General features: G+C 31.0%; 1 protein-coding gene and 1 pseudogene across 1 annotated transcript; one reads left to right on the top strand and one right to left on the bottom strand.

Moving 5' to 3' along the window:
- Positions 1–3,072: 3,072 nt before the first annotated feature.
- On the top strand, positions 3,073–7,182 carry LOC132941046 (uncharacterized). The gene is made up of 2 exons (XM_061008894.1): positions 3,073–3,691; positions 6,721–7,182. The coding sequence occupies exons 1-2, from the start codon at positions 3,354–3,356 to the stop codon at positions 6,827–6,829; spliced, it is 447 nt and encodes a 148-aa protein (XP_060864877.1). The 5' UTR covers positions 3,073–3,353; the 3' UTR covers positions 6,830–7,182.
- A 96-nt stretch (positions 7,183–7,278) lies between these two features.
- On the bottom strand, positions 7,279–14,226 carry LOC132941045 (uncharacterized; annotated as a pseudogene).
- Positions 14,227–17,767: the final 3,541 nt, after the last annotated feature.

Here is a 17,767-nt window from a genome sequence, read left to right as displayed (position 1 = left end):
CGTATGCGGTACTGGCTGGCAATCGTATTAGCGGTCTCTCAGCGGTGAACTTCCCATAAGATGCTTTTTGGGTAGGTACCTAATGCAAGATTAATAATTAATAAAAGTACGAATAAGGGTAGTATGGTAATATTTAATTGGTTTTTATTCTTACATAAATATAGAATTAATTAACGTGTTTTCTTATAAATTCGTAAAATTACTCAATTATTATACCTATAATCGTTTTATTAATAATTTAATACGGTTTTTCAAATCGAATTAACTCTTACTCCAGAACCACTATATAGACATGCAGTGCCGGATTTAGGCATCATAGCCCTACTGCCCCAGGCACAACATTTTTGAAAACGTACTAAAATAAATATTATATATATATATGTAGATATTTTGTTTAGCAATAAATTGTTATAATGTTAAATAAAAATTGACTATAAATTATAATATTGGAATAATAAACAAACTGTGAGATTCGTGAATAAATGTAAAACTGCAGAATTTTGGATCTGTTAGTTCACTTTCATATACCTACCTACCTTTAATATTTTGGCTGGTATAAACATTTGATTGACTTTCGATTCATCTTAGATATTTGTATTTAGAAAATATTGTCCAATTATTATTAGAGTACACATTTGTCTTATAGGTGGGTACAATTGATAGGTAACAATAACTGTTCAAATTGTAGTCGCTACGCATTTTATATGATTCCATGTTGGTATGTTTGTGCTTGTTAAATTGTAGGTAGGTTAAAACTAAGTGACAAATTCATAAGTAGGTTATACACATCTATTCACGTATTTTCTTCTTATTATATTATCTTCTTTGATAGATTTTAAATTGTTTTTCAATAACGATTTATATGTGTTACATTTATTTTGGTTGATAGGCACATCGGGCGATTTTGATGGATTGTTATTAAAACTTTATAAACGTTTGTTATAGTGGATTTTGTACCTACATACAACTAAAATAAACTATATTATTACGTTGTAGGAAACAATTTTTTTAATCCTAAAATCAAATAAATATTTTTCATTTCAAATTGGTTGGTTTTTATATATCATTTATTATAATTATTTGTGTTATACGGTTTTACCATCACTGATGATTTGTATTTTTAAAAAAAATATTATTAGTTATAAGTACTTTAAATATTTCTTTAAAAAATTAAATTTTTTAGATGATAAGTTAATGATATCTATGTTTTAAAAAGTATAGAGGGAAAAATGTGGTTTCATAAATAGAATAATCAATCAGAAAAGTATTTTTTTCAAATATCTAACTATACATATAATATATTATTATAACGTGAAATTGGCTGAGAATAGTCAAAGAAACGTAGGTATTTATTATCATATTATATTTATTTAAAATAAGGACTTTCTGGTTCATTGAATAATTATGTACGCATCACGCTTACAATATAATTTTTTTAAAAAACTTAGCCGATTAACTAGGTAGGTAGGTATATTCACCGTTCATTTTTAAGTGATTTCCGGAAATTTTCAAATTAATCTACATTTAAATCAAATTGGTAGGTATATAATATTTATGTGGTATAAAACAATCTATTCATACAATATTTTTTGTGGAAACAATTTATTTATTGTTTATACCTTAACTAAAATAAAATGGAATAATATTAGATACTACATTCCGCATACCTTTTCCACAAAAAATAATACGTTTTATTGTTCATTAATTATTGATGTAAATAACACTAAGTGTTATAGTCCTAAACTGAACGGCATGAAAATTTTAAGTAAAAAATAGAGTAAAATATAGAGTAAAAAATTATGTAAAGTTACAGAAGACACATAGAAGTCACGATATAGCTCGAACTCGTTCAAATAAACATTGATGAAAAAAGAGGCCCAAAAGTTTTTAGTTTTTACATTGTACAGGAGAGCTAAAATATGTTTGATCTCGTAAATGTATTATATATTTTATATATGCGTTGAAAGTGTTTATTTTTGAGAACGAATTATTATGGGACTTTTATCATATCGACAAAGATGTCTATAACTTTTTCTATAATTAGTACCTATTTATTTTTTTTCATAAACACCCGAGTAATAATAGAGAACAGTGGTAAAATCTTCGGAAGTAGGGGTGTATAGTCCCCAACAAAAATTCAGTGGTACCTATAGGCATGTTTGTATAATATAGTGGTTGGTGGATCCGATTACAGTAGCCGGTAGAGGTTATACTCATATGATTATATTAATATTCTAGAAATCCCCTATATCTCTGTAGTACCCACATAATATATTGCAGTAGATAGGCGATAGCGGTATTGTACTTGTTAATGAATTACAATTTTTTCAAAGCACGCCGCCATCTTCTCCGCGATCGTTATATTAATACAGGCGGCTGCAGACTTCTATAATAATATACGTTTCTGCTGCACCTATATATGCGATAAGATAGTCGTCAAGATAAGCATTAATCATTGATTTCAAAGGTTAGGTGAAGTTTTATATTGATTGTATACTTTTCCTGCTTTAGGTTAGGTAATCTATAGAATACCTAGTTATTGTATGTATTTTATACTTTTACTGCTCATTTTTGGCATTCTATAGAATACCTAGGATTTCTATATAATACCGGATTCAACACTTTACCGGTAACATATATATATAGATGAGGCGGAACGTACATACCTAATAAAGATAATTATACTGTATTCGGTACTTACTGTACTTGGGTACTTCTGTTTGATATTTACGCAGGTACCCATATAAATTATTATATTATATTTATAAATACATTAACGGGGGATATCGGACACACAGGTACATCGCATATCATTATGTGCAAGCAGTAACGGTCATGTCGTATGGAGGTTACGCGTCAATGACCCGAACTGCAATAATGATATTATTATTATAATAATATATAGGTACGCGTATACCTATAACATACAAATAGATACACCGGGCATCGACCGGTTTTACGCGAAGTAGGAGGCTATTCTGCGAACGTTCCGCGAGATCTCCGCGCAGAGATCCGCGTCCACCTCTTCCGCCGCACAGCTCCGCGACCGTCGCCACATCCTCCTCCTGCAGCTCATCGTCGGAGCTACGCGCCGTCGTCGCGGGCCGGCGGAGGAGACAGAGCACTTTGTCCTTGCAGCCGTCCACCGGTCCAGTTAGCGCAGTTCCTCCGGTGTAACGTCTGCAGCGAATCCCGCCGTCACCGCGATCTGAGCACGGATCGACACGACGTCGCGTACATAATATTACCGTCACAAACATACGTCCTGCGAGATCTGCGGATCCATCATCATATCAATACGCGCTCAGCGATCCACGTCAGTCCCCGTCATCGTCGTCGTCGTCGCTGCCACTATGCGCCGACAATTGTTTTGGAGCGGTTACGTCCTGTTGGCGCTGACCGCCGGGGCGGCAGTGACCATCGCGGCCCCGCTGGCCGAGCCCGCAGCGCCGGACGCGGAGGACGTGGTGACGTACGACCAGCGGCAGAACGGCACCGAGAACGTGCGGATCAGCCTGAGCGACCTGAAAGTGGTGCTGGCCCCGGCCGACGGCCTGTTCCAGATTATGTCCATGGCCGGCGCGCAGTTTCTCAACTCGGAGTTTGCAGGCGCAGCGTCGGAACACCGGCCGACGGGTGTCGAGTGCACCGGGTTCAAGTGCAACAACCGACATAGGCAGGCCGCCAAGAAGTCAGTATTGCTATAACCTAATTACCTATATTTAACATAATAATATTACTTACCTACGCACCTGCAGAAGCATTATATGATAGTTTATAATTATTCATTTTTATAATATTTTGCGTAGTTTATACAGTTGTAGGTATCGTATACGTATTGAGTAGGTACGTTAAAAAAAAACACGTGATCACAGGCGCGTTGATATGTCATTAATCAGTGATACATTATAAGTATGTAGAAAATTGATAGTACCTATAGGTAGATCGACAGGTGTTATATAAATTGTGGAGCCCAAATTTATATATTCCATCGCGATTGGTTCCCGTGACGTATATTAAACGTGTATATAGTACGAATACTTATGCATATAAAAATTAATACATACACACAAGCCACAAAGTGCCAAGGTGGGATCTGTTTAACCTATGGACATTAATTTTCTTGGCCAATTTTTGTGGTTTCCTATATTATATACTTACGGCATGATAATAAGAGGATTGCCTACTACAATAATAAAACAGTAAAATTACTATATTTATTAAATTTCGAAAATGGCAAAAAAGGCGTACCGGAAACTGGCAGAGGGGTATAAGTGATAAGTACCTCGATATGACGAGACATGGTACCTATAGACTATGACAATTAGTGTAGTCCAACTTCGGTGACCATTCATTATTTCAAAAATTAATAACTTGAAAATTTCTTTATGAAGAATTGAAAATAATTACGATTTTGACATTTTATATTGCTCTTGTTATTGTAATTGTACCATTATATTTGTTGTTGAATGACTTATTATAACAACAAATGATTTTAAATGATAGATATAATGTAAACCATACCGCTTTTTAATTTCAATAAATCAAGCAAAATCATATGATTAACAACTTATGAAAAACCTTGTACTAGATTTTCAAGCTTCAACTATGCATTAAAAATGAAAAATTGTAGGTATGTATTTAACTAGAAAATAATTTGCACATGTTCGTTATTTTGTGAAAATATGAACATTCAACGCTTATAAAAAAATGGTGACTTTATATTATAGATAATTGCTATAAAAATCGTATGATTAACCTTATATTACATTTTCAAACTTTTTGACATAGAAAAACATAAATCGAAAAAAACTTTAGTTAACCCTTAGTACCAACGTTCAACACTACCTACATGATTCAATTTTCTATCATAAACCACTCTCAATGTGGACGATTAAAACATTTTTTACTCCTCCAAAAAACGATGACAGACACATAAAACACAAATTATATTTTCAATAATAATAATACATACATTGTAGAACATGCATCGCTAACCTAACCGTTTAGAATCTAAAATACAGTTTTTATCTATAGTTTAAAAATTAAGTTAATAAAGTATGGGCAATGGGAAAATACGAAAATTGGTTTACCAAGAAAGTATGTTTGTTACATAAAGGGCAACATAAAATGGCAGAATTGAATAAATTGTCAAAAAATATAGTTTCTAAGAGTTACTATCTTTCCATGTGAGTGTTCGCTGTTAAAAGTATCAATTGGGTATCACTAATGACTAATCACACAATGTTTGATATATATCTGTTAAATATTTATTTTTATTTTTATAATCTATAATATTCTGTGTAGTATACTATTATGCACCGTTTGTAACTCTCAAAGTTATGTAAAAATTGTGTATGGAACTGTCTTCGTGCAAATGTAATAATAGTACGAAAAATCATTAAAATACGAACACGTTTAATAGGAATTTACTGTATTTGTGTAGGTACCTATAGCCTATATATATATTATTGTAATTGATAAACATCATGATACATAATATCAATATTTGATATACATGCACAATGTATATTATGTAGTTTAGGTTACAAATATATACCATATTCTGAGCTGCAGGTTAATATATATTAGAATTTATAAGTAAGCAATCAAAAGTTTCGAGGTAAAAGGGTGTAAAAGGGAGTAAAACAATTCAATATTTAAACAATTTTATCAAAGTTACTTATAAATCATTTGGAAAATATTAAAACCCAAATGTGTTTTTTATTATATTTTTTAAATTCATTTATTACGTTTTAGATATATTTATAATATACACATATGAAATGTCACTGCAGGTTTAGGTATGCTCGGACTCTTCAGCTTAGAACTATTAACTACTACTTACAGTGGAACCTCGATGAGTCTAAAACCTTAATAAGTCGAAATAATTGTCGTTTCCTTCCCTAATGTAACCTAACCTAACCGTTGAAAGTCAAAATCCTCTACAAGTAAAAAAAAAAGAAGGAATTTCTCTTAAATTGCGACTTATCAAAGGTTTCACCTGTATATCAGAATTGTTATAGAATTAACTATTATATTATTTGTCCATTTTATAAATTCTAAGTATTAGAGAGAAGAGTTTTATTTGTATAGACAATTTAAACAAACTATTTAAAATGGTATGAATAAATTATGATAACTTTAAAAGGTTCCTAAATTAAAAACTTAACTTAACTCAATTTAGGATTTTTTCAAATTTAAAAATATATACCTAATAAGTACTCACATTTAATAAAGAATAAAAATATGTCCTAGTTTCACTAGAATTCACAATGTATTAAAATATATTGTTATTATTCTATAAATTGTGTGTCTATACCTATTATATAGAATTGTATATATAGCTTTAGTGAAAGTTAATGGATTTTTTTTAAATTGAAAAAACTCAATCGTGATGGGATAAAAGCAGGATTTTCCATTCAAGTTATGTATGATAATATGTTCCTTATTATTTATTAATTAGGTAACAACAATAATTCGTAACCTATTTATTTTCCATTACTTAAAGTTATTTTAATATTAAATTTAGTCCATCACTTCACATAACTGTGGACACACCCCGTAAACGTAGAGTGTATATAGACACACGTATGATGTTATATTCTAGATATATTCTACGATATTATATTCTCACCAATCACTATAATAACATATTATTTTGTGTACATGTGCTAAACGTTTATACAAAAATTAAACTGATCATTTATTTATTTTTAGGAATCGTTTCAAACTATCGAGTCTTATAGCGCCACTGTTAAACAGCCAAGCCGAACAGAAAATTTCAGAAACAGAAAGTATTAGTATCAACAACCATAATACTAATTAAACATTAAGTAGGTAGAAATACAATTTACAATATCGGCTCAAATAGGTACAGTTAATAACAAGGACGAATGCAATATTATAATACCCATTTATAGGTACGGTGTAATAGATTTTTTAAATCTAAAATATTGTTATTCGTTATCGTGGTATATTTAATAATTTATTTCAGTATATTTTGTACTATTGGCATTAAAAATATAAATTGTAAAAAGTTTTCGTAAAAATTAAGTATACAATATTTTAGTCTAATAATTTATTTGTAAATTGTTTGCATTTATATAAGTACTTACATTTAATCATGTTTAAAGTTTTGTATAAAATGCAGTTTTGTTCAATAAAGAACTTCAAAATTAAGTGTTTTATGTATTTAACTTATAAATACCTATATATTATGTTTTACATCATAGGATAGAAGAGGAAATTGTTCATTTTATTATACATATATTCACATGCATGTAAATAGAACATATTTTTGTATTTATTTAATTTATATTATTTAACAATACGGGCTGAAGCCCAATTACATGAACATGTTTTAACAATATTAACTAATAATAATTTATAATATTATACATAACAATTAACAACAAATACAAAATATACTAATAAGATGATGCCATTTACCAATTACCGCACACATCATTCTAATTAATGGCTGGTTCTCAAGACAATTGGTGTTGAATTTAGGCATAGAAAATGGATACATGTGAGTATATGACGGACACAAGGTGAAGGGACTTTAAAGTTTATCATAGAACATGGTACAGGTCAGTTCACATAGCCATCCATTAGTCAGCTGAGAAAAATTAAATTATCAACTAATAAGTATATTCAAACCAAGCTTGTTCATAACTGAATACAAACCATGAGCCATGAGGTGTATAATATGTATAGGTAATATAATAAAATAGTTATGTCGGTTAACAATTTTACATATATACAGCATTCACTTAGTATATTACATTATAAACTAAGGTATACACGTAAATAACAATAGTAGTACAATACTATAAAAATGAAAATAAGTGATGATAGTTAAGACTTGTCTATTTGAACTTTGAAACAATGAAAATAAAATTCATTTGCGATGGTTATAATAATATAGTCATATTATATTTGTTAAATCTATATTTACAGGTATAATATCAAATAATGATACTTCAATAATTTTAAATATTTAAAACTATTTACATGTTATACAATATGAATTGATAAAACTAGCAAGTAGACCTACCTAACTGTTATTTAAAATTAATTAATACCGAAGTATGATGTAATGATGTGGACATTATAACGTGTATTTTTTGTATGAGAGTAATATATATAAATATTATACAAGTATATGAAATCATCTTTTTTCTTTTTCATTTGTTATTTCCATATAAAATAACGATTTATTTTGATCATAGTACCGTTTGGCAGTTTTTTCTTCATCACGTCACTGCGATAGATTTAATATTTTAATAATAATATGTAGGTGATTATTATTATTGGAAAAAATATTCATTTTCCGAAGCATGACGAAGGCTTACAATAGTAGTCATTGCGGGGTAGCCATAGTCTGGTAGTATGTACTGGTGCAGGCACTACTAGTCAAGTAGTGTACGAATAACTATGGAATTTCGTTTCCAAGTCGGGAAATTAATAGTAATGGAAGCCACATCGAGCTGGATGTCATTCAGTTATTGATAATTATTCAGACTTCTCAATTCTTCGAGACGTCGTGTGTGGATTTAGTCCAAATGAGTGGCAGATATCTAAAACGAAAAAAAAAAAAATAAATAAAAGTTAACTAACATAAAAAGCCAATTACTATTTTTTTAGCAGAACATTCTAAATTGCATATGCAGACTTATCAGAGTTCAACACATTTTGAATGCTAGAAACATCGCGAATACCGATAATTTTTTTAAAAATAAAAATCAACTACCTATTTATATTTATAGAGCGTCCTTTATCGTGTTTGTTATTCATCACCATTTACTTTTATTCATAACCAAATATTCCGCAGGTGGGAATACAATATATAATAATATTTTAGAACCAGAATTACTTGTATATGTATAATGTCCAGCTTAATATATTTGACAGTATTATCTAATCTTTCCATCGTAATCGTTTTCTGTATTCACAATGAATAAATTAAAAAAAAAAACACGGATAAATTCTAAATAATATGTAAACAAATAATTGTCGATTACAATGACCTAAATATCGAATAGTAAGTATAGGTGCAAAATAGTAAATCATAATACAAACAAATAGTTTGCGGACAGGATACAGAACTACTTGCAGAATATCGGGTGATATGTCTCACCTCGAGTTACTCGTCTCACCTGCAGATGGCATAAGCAATTTAATATTTATCATCAATAATTAATCATTATTCATTATACGGTATTAAACAACCATTGCGTTCGAGGAGAAATTTGTTCTCAGCATGATTTGCCAGCTAAATGTTGGTATTTTTAATAGGATTCGACACCATGATTTTCTGTTTTCGTCGAACACACGCTGCAAGGCATAGGATTTTTACCGTATTCTTTGCCAAATGTATCGATTGATATAGTGAAACGATAAGAATTCTGAAAACAGGTTTAAATTTGTCGTCAAGTCCTAAATCCTCACGTTTTTGATTTTTTGATTTTACTCCTCCAAAATTGAAATAAATTACTTTTTTTTTTAAGAATTTGGGAGGATAATAAGTCGGGAAAGTCAATTTCAAATCTTTTTTTAGAATTCTTATCGCTTCATATTAGATCAATTAGGACGTTTGGAAAAGAACACGTCTGTAGCGAAAATCCTATGTTGCACGCGTGTGTTATGTATAAAGACAGAAAATCACGGTACTGAATCCCCCCCCCCCCCCTTAAGTGTTCAAAAAAATAACGAAAACCTGTTTTATTGTAATTTGTGAAATTAATATATTTTGGTAAAATCTGCAATAACCTTTTTCAAAACTATTTTTTAAATAATTCATTATTGCAAGTTTTAATTAATATTATAGTCTATATAGATGATTATTATTTTTTTTTATAGAATTACGATATATACATCTAATATTTGCATATATTTTAAATTATTAGGCTAATTAGTACCTACGTTTATTGATTGAATCGAAATTCTTTTAACGACATATTGAAGGACCTAGGTCTAAAATCTTTAGGTAAATATCGAGTAGGTACTGTCTATAAAATGCATTAATAAATAGATTGAGGTATATACAACAATTATACAACTACATATAAATATAATATACAAGATAATGAATCGAGCAATGAGCATCACCAAATCGGTAACAAAATACCCACCTTAAGTGTTTTTCAAAAAAATAACGGAAACATGTTTCATTGTAATTTATGAAATTAATATATGTTGGTAAAATCTGCAATAACCGTTTACAAAATTATTTTTTAAATAATTCACTATTGCAAGTTTTAATTAATATTATAGATGATTATTATATTTTTTATAGATTTACGATATATACATCTAATATTTGCATATATTTTGAATTATTAGGCTAACAATTAGTACCAACGTTTGTTATATTGAATCGAAATCCTTTTAACGACATATCGAAGGACCAAGGTCTAAAATACTTAGGTAAATATCGAGTACTGTCTATACAATACATTAATAAACATATTAACAGCTACATATAAATATAATATAAAATGTGATGAACCCAGCAATGAGTATCACCAAATCACCCACTTTTTTCTTAGAAAATGCGGTTATTTTGGAATTTTTTAATGTCCATAAGGACCATATTTTAAAATTCTTTATATATTCTGTATTACTTAAGGAGTAATTTCAAAATGAAAATCCCCCTTTTCTACGATAAATTATTTAGTGTATAATTTTTCCGAACATTTAGATGTATCAAAATCAAAGTTCGAAAGAGTTGTGTTTTGAAGATATGACGGCTATGGCGTGATTTTTAAATGTTAGTAATTGTTATTAATTTATAAAAATTTACAATTTGTTAAAATGAGCCGGGTATCATTAATACCATATCTAATATTACATCTATTTGATATTTTTGAAAACCATTTTTAATGATTTCATTATTCTTAGTAATTTAGTAAGTAAAATTATTTTAATAACTGAGAAACTATACTCGTTTGAATTTTGAATTAATAATATAAATTTCATTATTTGAGATAAATTATATAAATTAAAATATATTTATACATTTTTTGTCTTATCAGATTATAAATCGATAAATTTGGTCAAATCAGAGTACAAAATTAACAATAGTTAAATTTTTTTAAATTCCAGCATGCCATCTTTACTTCGTATATACAATATATACCTACCAATACAGTACCTATACATAACACGTATCCATGTACTATATTCACATTTGAGGTCTCGTTAAGTTTTTTACCATTATTAAACAAAAACACAGTGAAATGTTATTTTTTAGCTAATGCACGCATGTTATATAATAACTCAAATAAGTATATAAGACACGATAAACCATTAACATTTTCGCGTACGGATTTCAAATTAAAACGGTGTTTTAGAATTTGCAATTCGGTATTCTAGTAACCGTGTTCTCAATTATTTTTAAAATAAATTTATATATTTTTTGTTTTATCAGATTCTAAATCGATAAATTTGGTCGAACCAGAGCATACAAAATTAACAATAATTATATTATTTTTAAATCCCAGCATGCCATATTCACTTTGTATATTATACAATATATACCTACCAATACAGTATACCTAACACATAGGTACCCATGTACTAGATACACATTTCAGGTCTCGTTATGTTTTTTACCATTATTAAACAAAAACACCGTGAAATGTTATTTTTTGGCTAATGCACGCATGTTATATAATAACTCAAATAAGTATATAAGACACGATAAACCATTAACATATATCGCGTACGGATTTCAAATTAAAACGGTGTTTTAGAATTTGCAATTCGGTATTCGAGTAACCGTGTTCTCAATTATTTTTCATTGCTACACGCCGAAGGACATCACGTTTCAAGATTATGTTGTTTTTTTTTTTTTTTTTGTTCGATATCGCTATTAAATTGATTCAAAATCGTTTTTTTTTTTTTTTTACGTTAAACTGTTTTGGCAATGAATTTACCGTGACTTAATAAATTTGTATCTGCCGTCTATACGTTTGAACACGACTCGCATAATATGTTGTTCCATAGTTGTTGTTGATTCGGTAACGTACGTTTTCCATCTAATACAATACAGGTATAGTATACTAACTGCAGGCATAATATGCCTATGAATATTTATTACTGAATAAACAACGATTTCATCTCGACATCTTTTAACGCGTCGATGATGATAATGTTATGTTTTAAACATTCTTACCATTTACTATATATATATATATATAATATATATTATACAGCTATACGCGATTAAGAGAAGGGGAAATATGGTACTATTAGCGGTAGGTACCATATATTTATTTTATATGGCTATGTAATATTATATTGGCGTGTAACATATAGCCATATCGTTCAATAAAAACTAGAAAATAAAATACCTACTGTATAAAATAAAAAGTGAGTGGTTATTGACCTTCGTCGTACTAATATATTTAAATCATTTGTGGGTGTTTAGTATGAAAAACAGAGTATGTTTTTTTTCTAACGTTGTAAACATACACATTTACTCTTATATTAACAAGGTACATACACAAAATTGTATTTAATCATATTATTATCTGTATAATATATGTATAACGGAATATATTATTATAGTGTATTAAACTTTAGGTAATTTCAATTTATTTTATGAATAAAAATAACCCAGCAGCTAGTTGTTATAAAAAATATAAAATACTGAATCCGTAACAAATAATTAAGCACCAATACAGATTCGGTTTGAACTAGATACAATGTATCCAACCCAAAAAATTCAAACACATTCATCTAAGTAATGTCCGAGATTTTTTTAAGGAGCACTGCGCAGTAATAGTAACAACTTTTCAAAATAGGTTTTAAATTTCTTAAGTTAGGTATTCAAAAAAATAAATAAATTAGTAATTACCTACTAACAAAAATATAAATACAAATTTACACTGAACATTAACACGGTTTTGATATCCATATAAATATATGGCGTCGTACAAATATATCTATTATTGTAGTAAAATAAATTCATCTAAGTATTCTTCTATGAAAACTGGTCAAAAGTGACTTCGATTTTTATAGCTATCAAGTTGTGTGCAGTCACAAACATGAAGTGACGTTAAATAAGCTGTAACAAAATAAGTAAGTCAATTTATCTATTTAAATAAATGCATAATAGTTATAGATGCACGGGAAGAAAATATTGAAGTTATTTTATTTTAAACGTTTTACAACTAACTTTAAATCGTATATAATTATGATTTGATTTTGTCCATTTTGTATTAAAATTCAATAGATACTTCACATTTATATACATAATAGTAACGTTATACGTACTTATATAGTTATAGTAAATACTAAATAGTAATTGATAAAACATTTTAACTATTTTAAGACTAGGTGTGTGCAGGTTATTATGATAACGAATCACTGTACCTAGTTGTGACTTGTGAACCGGCATTTTCGAAATCGCCGTCTAGCCGCAGTAGCAGATCCAGAAGTCACCGAAGCGGGGGTGCATTTTCAAAAATGAAATTACCTTTTTTTAGTCCAGCAAGAGAAAACGTCGATTCTGCGCATTCCCGCGTGACACCCTGTCATCGAGACCGGTTGCACTTTGGCAGGGTGTCGCGCAGAAGAACCGATTTCCGTCGGGCCGCGGCTTGTTCTCGCTGGACAGAGTACCTATGCATATTTGTGCGCGGGACCGTCGCGTCGCGGGCACACTCGCAGTACCCATACACGCTTAGAAGTTAGAGCGCCGTTACCGTTTGTATAAAAGAAGCGGTACTGCGTGTGATCCGACGGCGATGCGTCGTGTTCCGGGCTGCCGTGGCATCAGACGAACTGCAGTTGGGCGCTAGCGGACCCGGCGAACTCGTCGTACACCACGTGCTGGAGCGCGGGCCTGGTGGCGTTGTCGTAACGGAACGCGCCCAGCCCGTCGCCGTGCGGATTGCCCAGGCAGTACTTGAAGAACACGAATATGGACAGCGAGACGAACAGCACGGTGAGTGCCGAATAATCGGCCATAATAATAATATATTGGGTGCGTATTGCACTGTTCCGGGGCGGGCGCGGTGTACCTGTACGATAACGCGTGTGATGTGTCGTATACGATATTAGAGGTATGTTATATGCACCGTGTATTGCACCACCACCGTACGATCGCTGCACCGCGCCGAAGTGCCGAGATCGGATCGATTCCGTGCGTCGTTCGGATCACGTTTTTGTCGCGCGTGCGTCTATGTCGCGGGTGTGCGTCGCGTGTGACATGCCGGCATGGATCGCGATTCCAAGCTCGCGGCCGCGGCGCGTGTCCTCTCTCCCACCGACCGACCGACCGACCGGCCGACCGCGTGCACGATAATATTATTATTATTTTATTGTGTGCATAATAATACACGATTGGCCGGATACCCGGTGATTTACCCGCGACCCCCCCCCCCCACCCTGCCGGCGGACGAAACTCGCAGACATAATAATAATAATAATGACGCTCGACATTGGGCTGTTATTGGGATTTAGAATGTCAACCACTTATTACCGTCATTGATAATAATCAACGATGAATTTTATAGCTCGTACCGAATGCGCACGGCCTGCAGTTCCCGTATATTACGTGTAGGTGTACCTACAGGGTGCGTCAGATAACATATTATTATGTCTATAGTGTGCGATGGTTTTTTTTAAATGGAAAAACACTCGTTGTTTCGAAAAGTGTACATATTATTTGAACATAATATTATGGTTGTTAATATTATATTCTACAAAAAAATAAAAAAAAATTGAACTGCTTACCGATTTCAATCATAATAAATTATAATTCAAGTTTTTACTCTTTTGAACGAAAACATATTTTGTACATTTTTAATTTCATATTATGAGTGCCGTAGAAGAATATTTTCCGGAGTTACTTATCATTTTATAAATTTAATTTAATTTAAAATTTTTTTTCGAATTTCGGACGTGTAGCTAAATATTGATATAAATACAAGTTAAAACAATATATTACTATAGTTACGTATTGCACACCAATATTATATAATATTATAATATTATTATATTATGGCATTATATTATTACTAGGTATACCTCTAACCACTGTTTAAATTCGATTTTTATGCGATGTTGCACCGAAAAATATTTTGCGTGGACTTCAGAATGTATTCAAAAAAGTTATAAAGTAAAAAAAAATTACAAGATAAAAATATAATTTTCAAACAGTTCTTTTTGAATCACTTCAAATCAAAACACATTTGAAAAAAAACCATAATTATATATATAATGTTTTGTCGATATCACAATAATTGTACATATTATTTCGTCCGCAAGTGCCTATATAGTATAGTATAACCGTCTACTGCGTCGTATTGTTCCGGTGAAAATAGTATTGATTGTAAAGTGCATCGATCTATATTAGCGGTTCTGTGACGAATCCGTCGGTAAAAGTAGCTTGGTCTCGATATAGATATTATTGTAATCGTACAGACGATATTATGTTATGCATATTGTCGTGAGCACTGCGCAGGTCTATAGACGAAAACACGATATTGTTATATTATACTCATAATAATATATACGAGTGTAATATATATATATTAGGTACCTACATAATAATAGTTTTTAATTTAACATTTACATTGTATACACCGCGGACCGTTACGCCGTCAAGTATATTATATTATATGGTCTGCCGGCTTTCTTTCCTATTTCTTATGAGCCGATAATGAGAAAGCCGACATTTACGTATCGTATAATATATAATATACTGGCTATGATATGACTTGGTCATAACGACTACTGTGTATATTGTTGTTATTTACGCGACAGCGATTTAATGAGGAAGCAATGCTGAACATAGCTGACCATATTTTTAAACTTGGGTATATCGCGCCGGAGAACGATGATAATATTATGATAAATATACACAGAAAACATAATAAATTACCATGACTAATTTTTATGAATTTCCACTTCTTGATTTTTGTTGGACGTGTTTTTGACGATAAATGTAAACAAACTGAGCCGACGTAAAGCCAATATCGGTAGGATTGGTATTCGTCTTTATAGGTTTACGTAAAAAAATTGTCCTGCAGGATAAAGAAAGTAAAATATCATTATTGCAAATCATAAAAGTTATCATTGTAATAATTGTGTTCATAAGTATTTAATTTTAAGATTTGTTTTTTAAATAATATTTGATTAGACAAACAGTTTTGATGAAAAAATTTTCCACAAAAAGAACACGTGATTTTTTTTGTTGGTGAAACGTTCGATTTACAGACGTTACACGGCATTATAGATAAGAGAGCGAGGACAACTATATTAATCGTAACACAACCGCACTAGACAGACAAAAGATCACAACAATAATAATATATTTGTAAACAATTTTTATGCCGTTTTTTATTTACTATAATATATTATAACTCATTATATTATATTCTGTAACTAATGGCAACCATTTAAGTAAAGAAAAAACATTGAATTTTCGAGAGTCAAGACTAAGTTCATGTGTAGTGACTGCAACCAAACATAGCTTATAGAGGGGTTGATATATAACGAGCTATACCTAGATAATCCAGTTTCAATCAATCTATTGATATAACTTTTATTAAAAACGGCCCAATAGTTTTAGAGTACAAATAGAGGACAAACAAACGGAGAAATATTCTGTTGAATATTATCCTAGACGACCATGCATGAAGTTGCCCGTGCAAAATTAGACAGAGCCAGTGGATTTACCTTAATCTCCGTTAAATGTAGACCTCACATAATTTTAACACAGTATTTTGAGTTGTTTCGGCCTAATATAAATTTCAACAAGTTTAAAATTGTATACAATTTTAATGACTATCAATTTTTCTGTAACCAATACAAACAAACAAATATTTGTTTTTCGTGAGCCTACAAATCTCTGTCGCACTTCCTTAGAGTGTAAAATTTCAAAAATTTTCTTCGGGGTGCACATCCTCAGGTGTTATAGGATTACCTGCTATGTACTAAATTTTAGAACCATGCGTGTGGTAGATTTGGCTGTGGATAGCTTATATACAGTATACACAGAAAAACATTGTATTTTATTACCATAGATGAGTATAGTAGATTTCAGGTTACCTACATCTTGTCAAACGATCACGAATGACTCGGTGATGCATCAATAATAATATATTCGTCGGCTGCTACGCAGCCGACCCGAGTTCGATACCTCGGTCGCGGGCGGCATTTTTCTTCGGGCAAGTCACGGTGTCCGGAGAACAATAGCGCCGCCACCCCCCACCCGGGCATGGCAGATACCTACGGGTGCCCAAGTTAAAAATTCTGCAAAAACATACACACACGTGTAAACTAATCTACAGTACCGCAGGCTAACGACCTAGTAGTCGAAGCCTTAACCCTAATAAAAAAAAAAAATAAATAATAATATATTTACATAGTAGTATCAAACTTTTTTTTTTGTAATCATGGTGACAACAGCTATTACAACACTATATAGATTTATTTAATTATAATATCAAATGATAAGTTGCGATATTTTAATCTAAATGAACGAAGTGTCTACCAACAGTTAACAACTATACCATCAAGAATGTGAATGACATATCGCGACGAGTTATACATTATTTATATACTAATATATATATATATATTGTATTATTAAAGTATGTGAGGGGAGTGAATATTTAATAATTATTGGCCCGCGTGCAAAACATAATATCATAACGAGACGGCTATGTATATATAGACAGTCAGCATCTACGTATAATTATAGTTTCATATAAATCCAGCTCTTTGGTCATATTTTATTCAGCAC

The sequence above is a fragment of the Metopolophium dirhodum genome, chromosome 3, assembly GCF_019925205.1.
Source record: "Metopolophium dirhodum isolate CAU chromosome 3, ASM1992520v1, whole genome shotgun sequence".
In the NCBI taxonomy this organism is placed as follows: Eukaryota; Metazoa; Arthropoda; class Insecta; order Hemiptera; family Aphididae; genus Metopolophium; species Metopolophium dirhodum.
Note: the sequence above shows the minus strand (reverse complement) of the source record. Positions and strands in the feature narration are given on the sequence as shown.

Bases quoted from the DNA above. Each gene is read 5' to 3' on its own strand.
- LOC132941046 (XM_061008894.1), top strand. From the start codon at position 3,354: ATGCGCCGACAATTGTTTTGGAGCGGTTACGTCCTGTTGGCGCTGACC. The intron at 3,692-6,720 runs GTCAGTATTGCT...ATTTATTTTTAG, and splicing joins CATAGGCAGGCCGCCAAGAA to GAATCGTTTCAAACTATCGA.